General features: G+C 40.4%; 1 protein-coding gene across 2 annotated transcripts; it reads left to right on the forward strand.

The window, feature by feature from the left end:
- Window positions 1–12,147: 12,147 nt before the first annotated feature.
- Window positions 12,148–19,527, forward strand: GAR1 (GAR1 ribonucleoprotein). 2 transcript variants are annotated; one of them, XM_020887916.2, is made up of 7 exons: window positions 12,148–12,444; window positions 12,702–12,915; window positions 14,131–14,285; window positions 14,741–14,800; window positions 15,019–15,157; window positions 18,778–18,843; window positions 19,206–19,527. In XM_020887916.2, exons 2-7 carry the CDS (start codon window positions 12,714–12,716, stop codon window positions 19,217–19,219), a joined length of 636 nt encoding a protein of 211 aa, XP_020743575.2. In that variant the 5' UTR covers window positions 12,148–12,444; window positions 12,702–12,713; the 3' UTR covers window positions 19,220–19,527. The 2 variants fall into 2 exon arrangements, with proteins under 2 accessions (XP_020743575.2, XP_020743577.2); XM_020887918.2 differs by lacking the exon at window positions 12,148–12,444 and adding an exon at window positions 12,496–12,591.
- The last annotated feature ends 20 nt before the right edge of the window (window positions 19,528–19,547 follow it).

A 19,547-nucleotide genomic window follows, 5' to 3' on the forward strand; every position in this document is an offset into this window, starting at 1 on the left:
ATCAGATTGGACATTTGTTGATGGCAGTAGCCAAAGAAACCTTCAGGGCCTGTGCTATTATTGGCCATCTCTGTCACCGTAGCCATTTTATCCTTGTTCCCGTTGTGTTAGTACTGAGATGGTTGATGACTGAGACTGGCTGATATCAATTAGCTGAGTCATTTTGTTGACTATTTATTACTTTTCTGTAGTGGATGTTCTCTGGTGGTGTTAACATGCATTACAAAGATTTTTATACTTCATTCCCACTCCTATAGGTATGTCCACAAGTTTCTACTCAGACCTTCTTGTTCTTAATCTTTGAATATCTTTCATTTTAGGAAAGAAGACCATCAGGCAATTACTACTGCCTGTGATTCCATATATAGTCTAACTTTAGGCCTCTTTTTCCCCACACAGAGTGGATAGCCATGTGTACGACCTGAAGCTCTGCCCACTGGGAGGACTTTCTTCCACTGCTATCTTTCAGAACCATTACCAAACACAGCTCTCATTCAGCTGCCGTGTTTGGGGTGTACCTACATACAGAGCCACGCATCTGTGAAGCAAACTCAAACGTTTCTCTCCTCCAGCTGCTCATGCCAGGGTTCCCATAGAGCCACAGGGGTGAGGCTGAGGGACACAGGTGCAGCAGTTTGGATTTGGGGGAAAAGGGAGAAGCCTGGCCACCTGCTCAAGTACTTTGCTGGTGCCCTTTGCTCTGTGCCCCCTGTTCTAGATGTGACAGGCTCACCTTATGTTTTTGCTAGGCCTGTTCAACCTTGTACTTCATGGGTCTGCTAGGACCCAGCCCACAGTGTGCATTTCTCCCACAATGACATATCAGTCATTCCACATTTACCAGTGTTCAGTAGTGTGTAGTTGTTTCTCAAAAAGAATACAATCCTCTGCTGCAGATGGCATGGCCTTGCTCCAGAACCTCAGGGTGCTGTTACTTCCGCTGAGTCTTCCTCAAACAGTCTGCAGTGTTTTTTCCCACTGGTGACACCTCCAACGCCACAGGGTCTTCTGGATTACTGCAGAACTCTTTCCTGCTCTGGGAGCCAAAGCATTATTCTTCAGTGTGAAATATTTGTCCCCCAAATCAAATGTTCCCCAAAAGGAATATCTCCAAAAAGACTGACTAAATTTTATGCTTCCTTCTTTGTGAAATGAAGTACAAGACAAAATAATTTGTCCTTTACATTTGATGTCTTGGAAAAAATCTGAGATGTTTTCTCACAGTTTTACTCATGTGCCACTTGTTGCCTGCTCTCTGGAGCATGTATGTCTTATCAAGGCATTCCACATGCTGGCCATCTCTTGCTTATCTGCTCTGATTAAGGTAATGCCATCAGTGTAATAAAACAATTTAATGTTCTATAGGAAATCTCAGTGATAACCAGATCTCTTCAGACTTTCTTATGGCAGAAGTTGGGAGATAAGACACATGAGAAAATTATAAATGTATACTGTTTTCCATCCCACGTGAATGCAACCTGTTTCTGATATTCTTTTCTGCTTAAAATACTTGCAGTGGTTTCAGTTTTCCTGAAAATATTCTTATTGATATACTTTATAATATTGCTGAAACTAGAATCAAGGTTCTTATCTCTAAAAGAAATTTGATTGAAACAAATATTAAACCTTGGCAGGGGTGGAATTTCTAAGCTTAGAAAGAATAAAAGAAAACAAAGACATTTATATATCCAAATTATATTAAACATTTTATAACAAAAAAGCACTGAAAAGTGAATTAAGCATATAACTCAGGATACTATTTAAAACATAATGCAAAAGAATCAAAATAGTAGAAAGAAACTAATAAAGACATAAGCAATAGTAAATAAACCAGAAAGTAAAAAACCAGTAGACTTGATAAATAACATGAGTCATTCAGAGAAATAATTTTTAAAAAGAGAGAGCAAAACAATTTTAGAGGAAAGCTATTGAAGTGGTCATTTCTAGGGGGCTGCCAACATCCATTGTCCTTAATAATAGGGTCCCAATTTTCTGTGTGGAATTATCTTTCTTCTATTATGAGTTGTTTTTGGTAGGAGAGTAATTCCAGGCACCTGCTTTCCAAATGGAAGTTGAGAAATCCATATCCAGCCTCCTTCCATTCCTTTTTATAGCCCAGGGACTGATCAAAGAGTCTCTGTCTCTGGTGTTTGGGTCTTGAGATAAGTGATAAGAGAACAAAAGAAACAGTTGTGAATTATTTATTGCAGCAGGAGAAGCAGCATACTGGTCAGACTGTTTCAGCTACAGATAAACTTCCTTGGATTCCTCTAGGCCTCGTTAAGTATCTTTAATTCTTAAGCCTAGTTTCTTAGCCATCTGTCAGTACTTGCGAACATCCTATTATTTTCTACTGAATTTTCTTTTACTGAAGTTAGCCAGTGTTGGCTTGGTGGCTTGTCACTTAGAAATTTAGGTGATAAAGTCATGTGCAATTTATCAAATAATCTGAAGATCTGAAAAAAAATTTCAAGGAAAATAGAATTATCAGAGTCGACTTGGGATGAGATAGAAAATTCAAATAAAGTAATAGCTAAGATGAAATGGAAAAATTAAAGATTTTAAACTCCCAACGATACTAAGTTTTGACAACTTTTTAAAGAAAGATCATTCTGTCAATGTACAGCAAAACCACTACAATATTGTAAAGTAATTAGCCTCCAATTAAAATAAATAAATTAAAAAAAGAAAAATCATTCTTTTGTTATTTAAACTTTTTCAGAACATGAAAAAAGATAAAAAGCTCTCTGACTTATTAGCAATACTCTGACATACTTATCCAAAACTGGGTAAGATAAGCCTTTGAAAGAACTCTATAAGCTAATCTTAATTATTAATATACATGCAAAAAGATGGGCATACCAGACCACCTGACCTGCCTCTTAAGAAACCTGTATGCAGGTCAGGAAGCAACAGTTAGAACTGGACATGGAACAACAGACTGGTTCCAAATAAGGCTGTATATTGTCACCCTGCTTATTTAACTTATATGCAGAGTACATCATGAGAAACGCTGGGCTGGAGGAAGCACAAGCTGGAATCAAGATTGCTGGGAGAAATATCAATAACGTCAGATATGCAGATGACACCACCCTTATGGCAGAAAGTGAAGAGGAACTAAAAAGCCTCTTGATGAAAGTGAAAGAGGAGAGTTGGCTTAAAGCTCAACATTCAGAAAACTAAGATCATGGCATCTGGTCCCATTACTTCATGGCAGATAGATGAATACAGTGGAAACAGTGGCTGACTTTACTTTTCTGGCCTCCAAAATCACTGCAGATGGTGATTGCAGCCATGAAATTAAAAGACGCTTACTCCTTGGAAGGAAAGTTATGACCAACCTAGATAGCATATTAAAAAGCAGAGACATTATTTTGTCAGCAAAGGTCCATCTAGTCAAGGCTATGGTTTTTCCAGTGGTCATGTATGGATGTGAGACTTGGACTATCAACAAAGCTGAGCGCCAAAGAATCAATGCTTTTGAACTGTGGTGTTGGAGAAGACTCTTGAGAGTCCCTTGGACTGCAAGGAGATCCAACTAGTCCATCCTAAAGGAGATCAGTCCTGAGTGTTCATTGGAAGGACTGATGCTGAAGCTGAAACTCCAATACTTTGGCCACCTGATGCGAACAGCTGATTCATTTGAAAAGACCCTGATGCTAGGAAAGATTGAGGGCGGGAGAAGAAGGGGATGACAGAGGATGAGATGGTGGGAAGGCATCACCGATTCAATGGACATGGGTTTGGGTAGACTCCAGGAGTTGGTGGACAGGGAGTCCTGGAGTGCTGTGGTTCATGGGGTTGCAAAAAGTCAGACACGACTGAGAGACTGAACTGAACTGAACTGAACTGAATGATCCTAAATAAAATGTTAGCAAACCATATACCATAAACCACAATATAGTAAAAGAATAACATATCATGACCAAGTGTGGACCATTTCAGAAATACGGGGGTGTTCAACATTAAGATCCTATTAGTGTTGTTCAGTCACTATGTCGGGTCAGATTCTTTGCAACCGCATGAACTGCAGCATGCCAGGATTCCCTATCCTTCAATATCTCCTGGAGTTTGCTCAAACTCATGTCCATTGAGCAGTGATGCCAACCAACCATTTTATCCTCTGTTGTCCCTCTTTTCCTCCTGTCTTCAATCTTTCCGAGCCCCAGGGTCTTTTCCAATGAGTTGGGTTTTCGATTCAGGTGGCCAAATTATTGGAGCCTCAGCTTCAGCATCAGTCCTTCCAATGAATATTTAGGACTGATTTCCTTTAGGATTGACTGGTTTGATTTCCTTGCAGTTCAGAGGACTCTCAAGAGTCTTCTTCAGCACCACAATTCAAAAGCATCAATTCTTGGCACTTAGCCTTCTTTAAGGTCCAACTCTCACATCCATACATGACTACTGGAAAAAACACAGGTTTGACTATATGGGCCTTTGTCAGCAAAATGGTGTCTCTGCCTTTTTAATATGTTTTCTAGGTTTGTCATAGCTTTTCTTCCAAGGAGCATGCATTTTTTAATTTCATGGCTGTGGTCACCATCTGCAGTGATTTTGGAGAGCAAGGAAATAAAACCTGCCACTGTTTCCATTTTTCCCCCATCTATTTGCCATGAAGTGATGGGATCGAATACCATGATCTTCATTTTTTGAATGTTGAGTTTTAAGCCAGTTTTTTCACTCGTTTTTACCTTCATCAAGAGGCTCTTTAGTTTCTCTTTGCTTTCTGCCATTAGGATGGTATTATCTGAATATCTGAGGTTGTTGATATTTCTTCTGAGTGTTAATTCAGTATACTAAAATCTTTAATTAATTAAAATAATAGATTAAGAGAATCTATTATTATACCACAAGATATGGAAAAGGTAAATGATATGAATTTAACACCAATTAGAGAGGAAGAGATTAACTGCAATACAACACAGAGGAAGAGATTAACTTCATAGAGAGGAAGAGAGTAACTGCAAGCTGATGGAGCTCCAAAATCACTGCAGATGGTGATTGCAGCCATGAAATTAAAAGACGCTTACTCCTTGGAAGGAAAGTTATGACCAACCTAGACAGCATATTAAAAGGCAGAGACATTACTTTGCCAACAAAGGTCCGTCTAGTCAAGGCTGTGGTTTTTCCAGTGGTCATGTATGAATGTGAGAGTTGGACTATAAAGAAAGCTGAGCACCAAAGAATTGATGCTTTTGAACTGTGTTGTTGGAGAAGACTCTTGAGACTCCTTTCGACTGCAAGGAGATCCAACTAGTCCATCCTAAAGGAGATCAATCCTGAGTGTTCATTGGAAGGACTGATGTTGAAGCTGAAACTCCAATACTTTGGCCACCTGATGCGAAGAGCTGACTCATTTGAAAAGACCCTGATGCTGGGAAAGATTGAGGGCAGGAGGAGAAGGGGACGACAGAGGATGATATGGTTGGATGGCATCACCGACTCAATGGACATGAGTTTGGGTAGGCTCTGAGAGTTGGTGATGGACAGGGAGGCCTGGCATGCTACAGTTTATGGGGTGGCAAAGAGTTGGACATGACTGAGCGACTGAACTGAACTGAACTGAACTGATGTAGGTGGCAATTGTATCCAGAATAAGAGAGACCACAAAGTAAAGACGGTGGGATCTGAGAGAAGTGAGAGGTGATCAGTGAAATAAAGAGCAAAGCAGTCGAGCCAGTACCCCATTCTTCAGAAACTCACCTCAGCATTTTCTCCAGGATAAAGCCTACAAAGATTCTCTGTGGCGCAAGTTGTAACTGAGTGTCCCTGGAGTGAGCACTGGGGTGAGAGAAGCAGAGAACCATTCCTGGTACACACAACTTCCTGGCATTCAGGGAATCTCTGCACTTTAAAAAGTAAGCTATAGATAAGCTTCTGAGACCTCACATCCCACCCCACCTTCTCCTACACAATCATTCACACAGTCCTCTGGAGTCAGAATCAGCACAGCCAGTATATACAGCACAATAAAAAGGAAAAGAAAGACCAATCTCATTTATCACTATAGCTGCAAAAATCCTAAACAAAATACCAACAAACTGAGCAGTCTGTTAATAATAACATTAACACTTACAACTTTTTCTGCACATACACATAAATATGTATGTAAGTAAAAGTGAAGTCGCTCAGTCGTGTCTGACTCTTTTTGGACCCCATGTACTGTAGCCTACCAGGATCCTCGGTTCATGGGATTTTCCAGGCAAGAGTGCTGGAGTGGGTTGCCATTTCCTTCTCCAGGAGATCTTCCCGACCCAGGGATCGAACCCAGGTCTCCTGCATTATAGGCAGATGCTTTACCGTCGGAGCTACCAAGGAAGCCCAAATATGTATATAGGCTCAAGTAAATAAAATATTTATGTTAAATTGTCTTAATTTCAGGGTAGGAGAATTTCAAGTTTAAATTGGACATAGCAGTTCAGCAATTTTTTTTCCTTTTAAAAAATATGTACCTCCTGTCTGTGTCCAACGATAAGACACAGAAGCCATGATAATTCAGAAGCAATAACCACCTCTTAGTGCCAAATTGTGTTCTTTGGGCTTCTTAAAGAAAGGGCTGAGGCAGGAAAAGTGTATGTCAGACAGAGCCATCCAGTGTCAGAGAGTGAGGAAGCCATCAAAAGCTAGTGAGTGGTATTAAGACATAGGACCAAACTTGAAAGTGCTCTCACATGCCAAAGATGAAACAATTTATGCATTAAATAACTTTTATGTACATTTAGGCCTATAAAATGATTAATATTTATTAAAACCAATTTGCACTCTACTAAATTAAATAATTGAAGTTTCCTCTCCTACTCAATTTGCATGAGAATTGATGTCCTATTTTTAAATTACTATAAATCAAGTATTAAACTTAAAAACTATGAATAACTGTTGTACAATGATAACATATAATATTATACAGTAACTCTAATTTGATAAAAATTTAAAAAAAAAGAATTGAGATCCTTTGTGAGGAGGAGGAAACTACACAGAGTAGGCCAATAAGTTGTAGTCTTGGACAAAAATAAACAGATTCATAGAAAAACACCATTTTTTTTCCCATTTATTTTTGTTAGTTGGAGGCTAATTACTTTACATCATTGCAGTGGTTTTTGTCATACATTGAAATGAGTTAGCCATGGATTTACATGTATTCCCCATCCCGGTCCCCCCTCCCACCTCCCTCTCCACCCAATCCCTCTGGGTCTTCCCAGTGCACCAGGCCCGAGCACTTGTCTCATGCACCCAACCTGGGCTGGTGATCTGTTTCACCCTAGATAATATACATGTTTTGATGCTGTTCTCTTGAAACATCCCACTCTCGCCTTCTCCCAAAGTCCACAAGTCTGTTCTATACATCTGAGTCTCTTCTTCTGTTTTGCATATAGGGTTATCGTTACCATCTTTCTAAAGTCCATATATATGTGTTAGTATACTGTAATGGTCTTTATCTTTCTGGCTTACTTCGCCTGTATAATGGGCTTCAGTTTCATCCATCTCATTAGAACTGATTCAAATGAATTCTTTTTAATGGCTGAGTAATATTCCATGGTGTATATGTACCACAGCTTCCTCATAGATTCGTCTGCTGATGGGCATCTGGGTTGCTTCCATGTCCTGGCTATTATAAACAGTGCTGCGATGAACATTGGGGTGCACATGTCTCTTTCAGATCTGGTTTCCTCGGTGTGTATGCCCAGAAGTGGGATTGCTGGGTCATATGGCAGTTCTATTTCCAGCTTTTTAAGAAATCTCCACACTGTTTTCCATAGTGGCTGTACTAATTTGCATTCCCACCAACAGTGTAAGAGGGTTCCCTTTTCTCACACCCTCTCCAGCATTTATTGCTTGTAGACTTTTGGATAGCAGCCATCCTGAGTGGCATGTAATGGTACCTCATTGTGGTTTTGATCTGCATTTCTCTGATAATGAGTAATGTTGAGCATCTTTTCATGTGTTTTTTAGCCATCTGTATGTCTTCCTTGGAGAAATGTCTGTTTAGTTCTTTGGCCCATTTTTTGATTGGGTCATTTATTTTTCTGGAGTTGAGCTGGAGGAGTTGCTTGTATATTTTTGAGATTAATCCTTTGTCTGTTCCTTCGTTTGCTATTATTTTCTCTCAATCTGAGGGCTGTCTTTTCACCTTGCTTATAGTTTCCTTTGTTGTGCAAAAGCTTTTAAGTTTCATTAGGTCCCATTTGTTTATTTTTGACTTTTGTTTCTAATATTCTGGGATGTGGGTCATAGAGGATCCTGCTGTGATTTATGTCGGAGAGTGTTTTGCCTATGTTCTCCTCTAGGAGTTTTATAGTTTCTGGTCTTACATTTAGATCTTTAATCCATTTTGAGTTTATTTTTGTGCATGGAAAAACACCATTCTTTAAACAGCATTGAGTTGCACAGTGTGAACCATGTTAACTGTGCACTTCAAAATGATTAATGTGGTACAGTTTATGTTATGCATATTTTACCATAGTTGGAAAAAAAAGTATTGTTAATTATTATTGGATTCTTATGTCTGCATGTCTATCAGCTTCTGATCATGTAATGTACTGGGATGGAGACTTGTGCTGTGTGCTCAGTTGCTCAGTTGTGTCCAACTCTTTGAGACCCATGGATAATGGCCATCCAGGCTCCTCTGTCCATGGATTTCCCAGACCAGACAACAATACTGGAGTGGGTTGCCATTTCCTTCTCTAGGGCATCTTCCCAACCCAGGGGTTGAAGCCACACCTCTTGCATCTCCTGCATTGGCAGGCAGATTCTTCATCACTGTGTCACCTGGGTATATAAAATTTTTATGCAGGGTTTCCTGAGACAAAAATTAATTCAATGATTCTTTCAGGGTAAAAGGATAGAAAAAGGCTGATCTAACAGATGGGAAATGGAGCTCTTCCAAGAAGGTGGTGATTGCCACTGGCAGAGAAAGAGAAGCAAGGCAATGATGCTGGTCTGATGGGGCTGAAAAACAGTGTAGAGTGCTGGAGGGAAATAAAATTAATTATCCAGAAGGCCTAGTCATGTGGAAATTTTACTTTAGACTTGTTACTAAAGGAAACAGCAAACTGTTTAGGGTCATGAAGATGGCTATGGTATGAGGAAACTTTTATTAAGTTCAGTATGTCATCACATGCATTACAAATGGAAGGAAGAAAAGGATGGAGGCATTTATTTCAACACAACAAAGATGCTCAGAATGTGAGGGTGTTGTAGTTCACTGCAATTATTTCTCAACTTTTGAGTTGTTGTAGATTATATTGGGTGATTTAGGATAGGAATAACAGAGGAGAGTGTGGTTAACAGGAGGCCTGTATTGACAGTATGAATCAACTTTAGATGGAATGAATAGAAATAGATAGCTTTGAATAAAGAGACTGCAACCAAGGTTGGATGGGGATGATGGCAGGAGAGTGCTCAGATGTTGGCGTCCAAAGATTCAGAAACCAAAAGTATGATGCTACCATGAAGACAAACAGGGAATTGGAATGAAGAATAACTTGAAAAGAGGAAGGAGGGAGCCTGGGGGTGGTGATACAGCAAAGGATTGATGGGGTGTGAGAATCTATGGTTTCACTTTGTCCCTCTAACTAATTGGGGAAGTTTCTTCCCTTCTAACAGTTTCTTGCATGTAAAATAAAGGGGTATCATGTAATCTTGAAGGTTCCATAGAAGTTCAATGGTTTCAACACATTGAGTTGGAGATAACAGACACCAAGACTCTTGAGAGTTCCTTGGACTGCAAGGAGATCCAACCAGCCAATCCTAAAGGAAATCTGTCCTGAATATTCATTGGAAGGACTGATGCTGAAGCTGAAACCCCAATACTTTGATCACCTGATTCAAAGAACTGACTCCTTGAAAAAGACCCTGATGATGGAAAAGATGGAAGGCAGGAGGAGAAGGGGATGACAGAGGATGAGATGGATGACATGGTTGAATGGCACCTCATGAGTCTGAGCAAGTTCCAGGAGTTGGTGATGGACAGGGCAGCCTGGCATGCTGCAGTCATTGGGGGTGCAAAGAGTCGGATGCGACTGAGTGACTGAACTGAACTGCAGATAAAACACTGAATGTACACAGAGCAAAATAGAACAGGGCTGTTATGAATAATTCTGCCTCTGTATGATGTATAGAATTTAAAGTGTATTTAGCAAATATGAATAAAAATTTATTCAGAAAAAATTTCTTATTTATAGGATTGCTAGGTGCTTTCTCAAGAAGCTTGTACTTTAGTGTAGGTGACATATTGTGATTCCTAATATACCCACAGTTAAAGTCTATAAAGTTCTTCCAATATGTAAATAACCCCTAAAAAAGATACCAATCCCTACCTTCTTTCAAAAAGGCGGGTGACTGTGCTAAACATCAAGGTAAGGCCTCAGATTATTCAAGTGAAAAAAGATAATTCAAATTTAGCAAATGGAGGGTCGCTAGCCTTGTTTGGGAGATAAGTTTTAGCGGAAGCTGAAGTTAGATATCCAGGACTTAAAAACAGGAGTGGAGAAAGGCTTGTAGTAGAGACTGTCCTGTTGGTGCTCAAAATGTACTTGCAGAGGAACAAACTATTTGGCACAAAAGATAAAAATATTGTCTGGCTTTCCTTCAGACAAGTTTCTTTACTAGCGCGTACACACACACTTTTCCCCCTTGCTTTAGTGAAACCAAATTGCCAACATCCATTGTGTCATCAAAAAAGCAAGAGAGTTTCAGAAAAACATTTACTTCTGCTTTATTGATGATGCCAAAGCCTTTGACTGCGTGGAGCACAACACCCTGTGGCTATTCTTAAAGACATGGGAATACCAGATCACCTGACCTGTCTCCTAAGTAATCTATATGCAAGTCAGGAAGCAACAGTTAGAACTGGACATGGAACAACAGACTGGTTCCAAATTGGGAAAGGAGGACATCAAGGCTGTATATTGTCACCCTGCTTATTTATCTTATATGCAGAGTACATCATGAGAAATGCTGGGCTGGATGAAGCACAAGATGGAATCAAGATTGTCAGGAGAATATCAATAATTTCATACATGCAGATGGCATCACACTTATGGCAGAAAGCAAAGAACTAAAGAGACTTGATGAAAGTGAAACAGGAGAGTGAAAAAGTTGACTTAAAACTCAACTTTCAGAAAACTAAGATCATGGCATCTGATCCCATCACTTCATGGCAAATAGATGGGAAAACCATGGAAACAGTGACAAGACTTTATTTTGGGGGGCTCCCAAATCACTGCAGATGGTGATTGCAGCCATGAAATTAAAAGACGCTTACTCCTTGGAAGAAGAGTTATGACCAACCTACACAGCATATTAAAAAGCAGAGACATTGCCAACAAAGGTTCGTCTAGACAAAGCTATGGTTTTTCCAGCAGTCATATATGGATGTGAGAGTTGGACTACAAGAAAGCTGAGCACCAAAGAATTGAAGCTTTTGAACTGTGTTGTTGGAGAAGACTCTTGAGACTCCTTTGGACTGCAAGGAGATCCAACCAATCCATCCTAAAGGAGATCAGTCCTGAGTGTTCATTGGAAGGACTGATGTTGAAGCTGAAACTCCAATACTTTGGCCACCTGATGTGAAGAGCTGACTCATTTGAAAAGACCCTGATGCTGGGAAAGATTGAAGGCTGGAGGAGAAGGGGACGACAGAGGATGAGATGGTTGGTTGGCATCACCCATTCAATGGACATGGGTTTGAGTAAACTACAGGAGTTGGTGATGGACAGGGAGGCCTGGCGTGCTGCACAGTCCATGGAGTCGCAGAGTCGTACACGGCTGTGCGAATTAACTGAACTTAGTGAAACCATAGGATAAAACGATGGGCACAGTACTGCCCACAATCGTGCGTACTTCAAAGGATCCGGAAGAAACAAACGACTCGGAAGAACTCAGGCAAGCCCTTTCATTGGGTTCCGATGCGAACAGATCCACCTTCCGGCAGAGCGCGGCTCAAATCTCCTCAACAACTGGGCGAGCTGCAACCAACTGTTGAGGAAGAAGACCGCAGCGCAGTCTAACAATAGAGCACAGACCTTCACTCAGCTCCCAACCAGAACTGGCCGGGCCACGGGCAGAGGGGCGGGCCCTGACGCCAGTTGTCGCCAAGGGCAACGCCGCAGAGCGGAACTTCCTGCAACGTCATGCTTCAAAGGACGCCGATATTGTACGTCACTTCCTCTGCTCGCCATAGGCAAGTAAAGCTGATTGTCATAAAGTAACGGTTTATGTTGAGATATTACTGATACTCTTCCAGCACTGAAGGCTCTTTCGGACAGGCTACAGCGTACCTGCTTCCGCAGGTGCCTGGCTTTTTCTAAACCAGTTATTCGAGTTTCTAAGTGATTCCCTCCCCACTTCAGTTTTGTCCCGGTACGGTGGCCGAAGTGGCTCGTGTGAGGCGGAAGTACCGGAGTGTGGGTGTGAGCACCCGGGCCTGAGGTGCACGTGGCGCCGGTGAGCAGCGGGAGGGGGCCAGGCGGTCTGAGAATGTTGGACGTGGAATGCAGCGGAGGGAGGGAGGGAATGCGGCTGAGGCCCTTCCTGCCTGCCGGGGGAGGAGGCTCGTGAGTGGTCGGTCGGCGCTCGCAGGGCTGTCGGCAGGTCACACTCATCTTTCGGGCGAGTCGCGTTATCGTTAGCCGCGTTTTCGGTTTCTGATTGAGGCCCAGAGGCCCCAGTGACTGAACGGCACGCACTGTTTTTCTCACCAGGTAGGAGCGAGCATGTCTTTTCGAGGCGGAGGTCGCGGAGGATTTAATCGAGGTGGCGGCTTCGGTCGCGGCGGCAGCAGCAACAGCCACTTCCGAGGTGGAGGCGGCGGCAATTTCAGAGGCGGCGGCGGCGGCAGAGGAGGATTCGGACGAGGGGGCGGTCGCGGAGGCTTTAACAAAGGCCAAGATCAAGGACCTCCAGAACAAGTAGTTTGTATGTAGACTTCAGAGCTTGACCTACTTGGGCGCGGAGGGTGGGATGGAGTCCGGGGCGGAGGTTGTAGGTCTGTGTTATTAGTAAGTTTGACTAGGAGTCTGGTGCTGAAAGGTAGATGCAGCAGCTGCATTTCTCAGGGGGTTGGTCCTTAGTTGTGGAGTCAAGCCTACGGAGAGGCGGTAAACTGGTTTCTAATTGTGCTGTAGAATGTAAGAAAGCTGAAGTATATCTAAAATGCATTATGGAAATAGAACTAGAGTTTAGGCTGAATGGGAGATATAAATAGGTATTTTATGTCCTTACCCGTACTGTTTCCGTTTTACAGATAAGAAAATTGATTCAGAGTTAAGTTTCTTTGCTAGTGTCATAGTGATGAGTGATAAATAGAGTCTAATATATGAAGAGAAAGTTGGATCAGTATGCAAAATGGTGTAAAGAGGTCAGTGGCTAGAGTCAAAGATCCTGTCCCCTTAACAGTCCATGCATGACACATTGAGAGCATTGCGAAAGTGAAGAAAAAAGGAAGGGTTAGATGGGAGAGAGATTTCAGTGGAAACAAACTTAGAAGATGACTAATACTAGAAATAAAAGGTTCTCGATTTTGAACTTGGGTGATGGGAGTTGAGAGTTGGTTTTATAGGAATATGGTGAGTATTTTAGTTTGGGGTGGATATAAGTTAGATATGAAATTCCAGACTTTCTTGGTGAGGATCAAAGAGTCAGTGAAAAGGTGATAAGTGGGAAGTTTTAAAAGGAGAAGGGGGGGAAAAGGCAGGAGAACAACAGACTGTCTTAGAGTTATGGATGGGGAGAAGGAAGAGAAACAATAGAATGAAGTATAGTATTTAATCAAATAATAATAGTAACTATAATAAAATAACTTAGAGGTTGAGTGGTCTCAATATGCCAGGCACTTTCTAAGCGCTTGACAGTTATTGTTTTACTTAATCCTCACTGTACTAGGTGTTAGGCGAGGGTTTTGTTGTTAGCCCTACATTAAAGATGAAGACACTGAAGAATAGAGAAGGTGAGACCCTTACTGCAGGTCACATAGCTAGTATTTTGTGAAGTTGGTACTAAGCCAGGAAGGCTTTTTTGCCTTTAGACAGATATAGTGAAATCCCAGGCAGCCAAGAGGAAAGCTTCTAGAAGAGGTTGGTCAATATCATTTGAAACTGTTTTATGTTTTAACAATTTTATGTCCTATTTCAGTGTTAGGAGAGTTCCTGCATCCTTGTGAAGATGACATAGTGTGTAAATGTACCACAGATGAAAATAAAGTACCTTATTTCAATGCTCCAGTTTATTTAGAAAACAAAGAACAAATTGGAAAAGTGGATGAAATATTTGGACAGCTTAGAGATTTTGTATCCTTTTTAATTGGAAAATGTAGCAATCCCGTTGAAAGGTCATGACTTGTTTTTTTTTTTTGGAGTTAAGTATTGATTAAACTGAACTTGGTGCTTCATAGAAGTGGATGCAGTATTGCTAAGATCGGACCATAAAGGAGAATCAAGACAGGGGAATCTATTTCCACATAAATTGAAAAGATAGGCCTCTTAAGTGTGCCTTCTTTTTTGGAAGGTTTTAGAAATGATTGTCACTTGGATCAGTGCCACTTCGCTTTCGATATGATGATGCTACTGCAATAGTATGGTGGAACTGGAAGTTTTAAAACAAAAACTTCACTTCTGTTTGGAAACTCATTTCTTACTTTTCGTGAATATTTCTGTATATTCTAATCTTGTTATTTTAAGAATTTCATGTGAATCCAGAAGATTATCGTTCATTGTAATTGCTTATTCCTTAATAAAATTAATAGTATTTTTCAGTTAAATTATCAGAGAACATGAAAGCATCCTCCTTTAAAAAACTACAGAAGGTGAGTCAAGCCGACACCTAGATCCTTGGTTTATAAGTGAATGACCTACCTTAGGGCAGTTTTACTTAAAGGCACTTGAGACTTCTCAGTGTATCACTAGTGAAGTTACAGGGTTGGGATTTGACCCAGACAGTTTTGAGTCTAGTGTGTCGGTTCTTAATGATTCTGTTATGTTACCCCCCAGCTCATCACACTGATTGTTTCTGTTACACTTCCAGTTTTACATAGACCCATATAAGCTGCTGCCGTTGCAGAGGTTTCTACCTCGGCCTCCTGGTGAAAAGGGACCTCCGAGAGGCGGCGGCAGGGGAGGTCAAGGAGGAGGAAGAGGCAGGGGCGGCCGGGGCGGCAGAGGCGGTAAGTCCCCGCGGAGGAACGGTCCTGGAGAGGCTCCGGAGGCGCAGCCTACTCAAAGAGCACAGTGGAATTTTGAATATAAGCCCGCCTCCCTCATGCTTATTTATTTCTTTTAGTGAGGCTCTCTTCAAATCTTGGCAGATCACCATAGTAATTATGCTTATTTTTTATAACATATAGGATTAGCTTAATTGAATTTTACTTTTTTAATTAGTATTTAGCAAAACTTCGTGAAGGTGAGTGATATCTTTATTTTATGGATGAGGAAATGTAAGCTTAGAAATGTTAATTTGTCCTGATCAAACAATTGGTGGCTCAGAAATAAAGCCAGTATCTTCCTGATGTCATGTCAAAGACTATCACCAATAAATTCATTGCTTTGATTTCAGTATGTTGATGTTCTGTATTTCCCCACAGCTTTGGTACATTTATTGTGTAGGCAGCCAGGTGATAAGCCAGGTTGGGGATGAGCTGGGATGCAGCATCTGGGAATGATGTGCTAGGTGGGTGACAGGATGATGGGCAGAGCGAAGTGGTAAGGAAGAGGAGCTGCCAAGTGGGTTACTGTGTTAGGAAAGAGGATTCTGTTTTCACGTTTGCCTCTCAATTTAATGAACAGTTCACTCTGTAAATGTGCCTTTTGGGATCCAGGTAACTTGGAGATAGTCTCTTAAGGGATATGTACATATTTATTTCTTTGGAAGTATCCCTTTGAGAATTTGAATGGAGATCCCCTCATTCCCATTCTATGTTCAGTCTTATATATATAGTTTTAAAAATTCACAACTCTATTTTCTTAAAATCTTAATCTTTTTATATTGTATTTTGGATATATGTGTTTATTTCTTTATTATTTCTCTTTTTATGTTTCATCATTCTTTGCGAAGCTATTCATTAAAATAAGTAAAAGTAGGGACTGCAGTAGGAAGCCAAATGTGTTGGATAATAGAAAAAATAATTTAAAATTTTTAAATTTCGAAGCTCGTCAGCATGTGAACATCAGTGTGTGTGTTTCCAGCTCAGTTAACCTTAAATGTTGTATCCATGGTACTTCCCAAGGTGGTGCTAGTGGTAAAGAATCCACCTGCCAATACAGGAGACATAAGAGACATGGGTTCGATCCCTGGGTTGGGAAGATCCCTTGGAGGCGGGCATGCCAACCCATTACAGTATTCTTGCCTGGAGAATCCGGTAGCCAGAGGGGCCTGATGGGCTACAGTCCATTGGGTCACAAAGAGACGGACATGACTGAAGCAACTTAGCAGGCATGGTAGTACTCCCAGAACCAAACCACCCATGTCTGCTACTTTTTGTTCTTAGGATTAAGAAGCCTTAGTGCAGTTTAAGAAGTGTATACCCTAAGCAAAAGTCGAGGTGCTCAGACGTTTAACAATGGGGCTCAATTGACCTTTAAAGTAACACACTTTTGTAATGTATTAAAACTTGTTTAAAAACTTGTAACCTAGGATTTGACCTTTCTGTTGGTTTGAGAAACTATTACTGTTTCTCCATTTTTATCTTTTAAAAAATTCTGCGAGATAAAATATGTGAATATATGTTAGGTTGGTGCAGAAATAATTGCAGTTTTGCATTGTTGAACTTTGCCCTTTGATATTAGAATACATTCTTAAATAAATATGATTATATTATACCTCATTTTAATGGACATTTCTTGCTTTATATTTTTTGCTAATGACATTAGCAATAAAAATATGAAGATCATGGCATCCGGTTTTATCACTTCATGACAAATAGTTGGGGAAAATGTGGAAACAGTGTCAGATTTCATTTTCTTGGGCTCCAAAATCAGCACAGACGGTGACTGCAGCCACGAAATTAAAAGACACTTGCTCCTTGGAAGGAAAGCTGTGACAAACCTAGAGAGTGTTTGAAAAAGCAGAGATGTTACTTTGCCGACAAAAGTCCGTCTAGTCAAAGCTGTGGTTTTTCCAGTGGTCATGTATGAATGTGAGAGTTGGACCATAAAGAAAGCTGAGTGTCAAAGAACTGGTGCTTTAAATTGCGGTGCTCTTGAGAAGACTCTTGAGAATACTTTAAACTGCAAGAGATGAAATCAGTCAATTCTAAAGGAAATCAGTCCTGAATATTCATTGGAAAAACTGGTGCTGAAGTTGAAGCTCCAGTATTTTGGCCCCCTGATGTGGAGAGCTGACTCATTGGAAAAGACCCTGATGCTGGGAAAGATTGAAGGCAAGAGGAGAAGGGACCACAGAGGATGAAATGGTTGGATGGCATCACTGACTCAATGGACATTTTTGAGAAAACTCTGGGAGATAGTGAAGGACAGGGGAGCCTGGTGTGCTGCATGCAGTTCATGGGGTCACAGAGAGTCAGACACGATGTAGTGATTGAACAACAACAACAATGACGTATTACTTGCTGTTTATTTTATATGTATTTTAGACTATGGAAATGATGTTAGACAAAAAGCAAAATTGAGCAGTTTTCTTATTCGAGTTCAAAATGGGTCATAAAGCAGTGGAGATAACTTGTAACATCAAGAACTCATTTGGCCCAGGAATTGCTAGCGAACGTACAGTGCAGTGGTGGTTCAAGAAGTTTTGCAAAGGAAACGAGAGCCTTGAAGATGAGGAGTGCAGAGGCTGGCCACCGGAAAGTGACTCCAAGCCGTTGAGAACCACGTTAAAGCTGATCCTCTTAAAACTACATGAGAAGTTGCCTAAGAACTTACCATTGACCCTTCTATGGTGGTTTGACATTTGAAGCAAATTGGAAAGGTGAAAAAGGTTGACAAGAGGGTGCCTTATGAGCTGACTGCAAATAAAAAATCATTTCACTGTGTCGTCCTCTCTTATTCTCTGTAACAACAACGAGCCATTTCTTGATTGAATTGTGATGTGCAGCAAAAATTGGATTTTATATGACGCCAGTGATGACCAGCTCAGTGGTTGGACTGAGAAGAGGCTCTAAAATACTTCCCTAAGCCAAACTTGCACCAAAAAAAGGGTCGTGATCACTGTTTGGTGGTCTGCTGCCAGTCTTCTGATCCACTACAGCTTTCTGAATCCTGGTGAAACCATTACATCTGAGAAGTATCCTCAGCAGATTGATGAGATGCACCGAAAACTGCAGTGCCTGCAGCCATATCAATAGAATGGGCCCTATTCTTTCCTGTAACAATACTTGACCTAATGTCAAACAGCCAACGCTTCAGAACTTGAACAAATTGGGCTGTGAAATTTTGCCTCATTTGCTGAATTCATCTGACCTCTTGCCAAATGACTACAACTTCTTCAAGCATCTTGACAAATTTTTGCAGGGAAGAAGTTTCCACAACCAGAAGGATACAGAAAATGCTCTCCAAGGGTTCGTTGAATCCCATGGCATGAGTTTTTATGTTATAGGAATAAACAAATGTATCTCTCGTTGGCAAAAGGGTGTTGGTTGTGATGCTTCCTATTTTGATTAAGGAAGTGCTTGAGCCTAGTTATAATTTAAAATTCAGGGTCTGAAACTGCAGTGATTTTTGTAACAACCTGATACTATTCTTTATAATTGTAAGAAACATATTGATGTTTATAGGCTTACCAAAATGTGATAGGTTACAGTTACTTAATGAATATTTCCTTTATTTTTAGGTGGTTTTAGAGGTGGAAGAGGAGGTGGAGGTTTCAGAGGAGGAAGAGGGGGTGGTGGTTTCAGAGGTGAGTGGGGAAAAAAAAACTTGAAATAACTGAATTTCTAGAAATAGTATTGTCTACTAACTTTTATATCTTTTTGCCAGCAAGTATGTAGAACACCATGGTATTCCTTTTTTTAGCCTAATATACAGTTTCATTTTATATCACTTTTACCTTTGAATTTTTTCACCTGTTTCTGCTTTACTTTGCTGTATTATTAATTTGAAAAGCAAAAAGGTGGTAATATAAATGATAGTTAAATTTGGTAAAGTATGTTTGTTAAACTTTACCAGAACTAATGCTGATTTTAAACTTGAGTTTTGGGTAATAGTGTTATTTAAAGTTCACTTTTCTATGTTTTTAATATTTTCATTTTTTCTTATCAGGAAGAGGACATTAAGTGTAACAGTTGACAGAAACTTCACCAGTTGACTTCTGCATTAACCTCATAATTTACTTCAGTGGATCAGAAACTTGTTTCTTGAACAAATCTTGAAGAACTGGTCATTTTAGAAAAGTGGAGCTAAAATGTCAACGTCATGCAAAAATGAGTGCAGCAGAACAGGCAACTTTGCTTCAAAAGAGTATGAATAAGTGTTTTAACATTTTGTACAATGTTCGGAACTTTGTGGGTGTTTAATAAAGGGACAGCTTTTATTTGGAGCATATTCGAATTTTGTAAATAAAGTGTTTTATTTCTTTAAGTAATTTAGAGCTGTGTTTATTAA

This window comes from Odocoileus virginianus, chromosome 21 (assembly GCF_023699985.2).
Source record: "Odocoileus virginianus isolate 20LAN1187 ecotype Illinois chromosome 21, Ovbor_1.2, whole genome shotgun sequence".
Classification (NCBI taxonomy): Eukaryota; Metazoa; Chordata; class Mammalia; order Artiodactyla; family Cervidae; genus Odocoileus; species Odocoileus virginianus.

Bases quoted from the DNA above. Each gene is read 5' to 3' on its own strand.
- GAR1 (XM_020887916.2), top strand. From the start codon at position 12,714: ATGTCTTTTCGAGGCGGAGGTCGCGGAGGATTTAATCGAGGTGGCGGC. The intron at 14,286-14,740 runs GTATCCTTTTTA...TAAAATTAATAG, and splicing joins TTGGACAGCTTAGAGATTTT to TATTTTTCAGTTAAATTATC. The intron at 14,801-15,018 runs GTGAGTCAAGCC...TTACACTTCCAG, and splicing joins CCTTTAAAAAACTACAGAAG to TTTTACATAGACCCATATAA.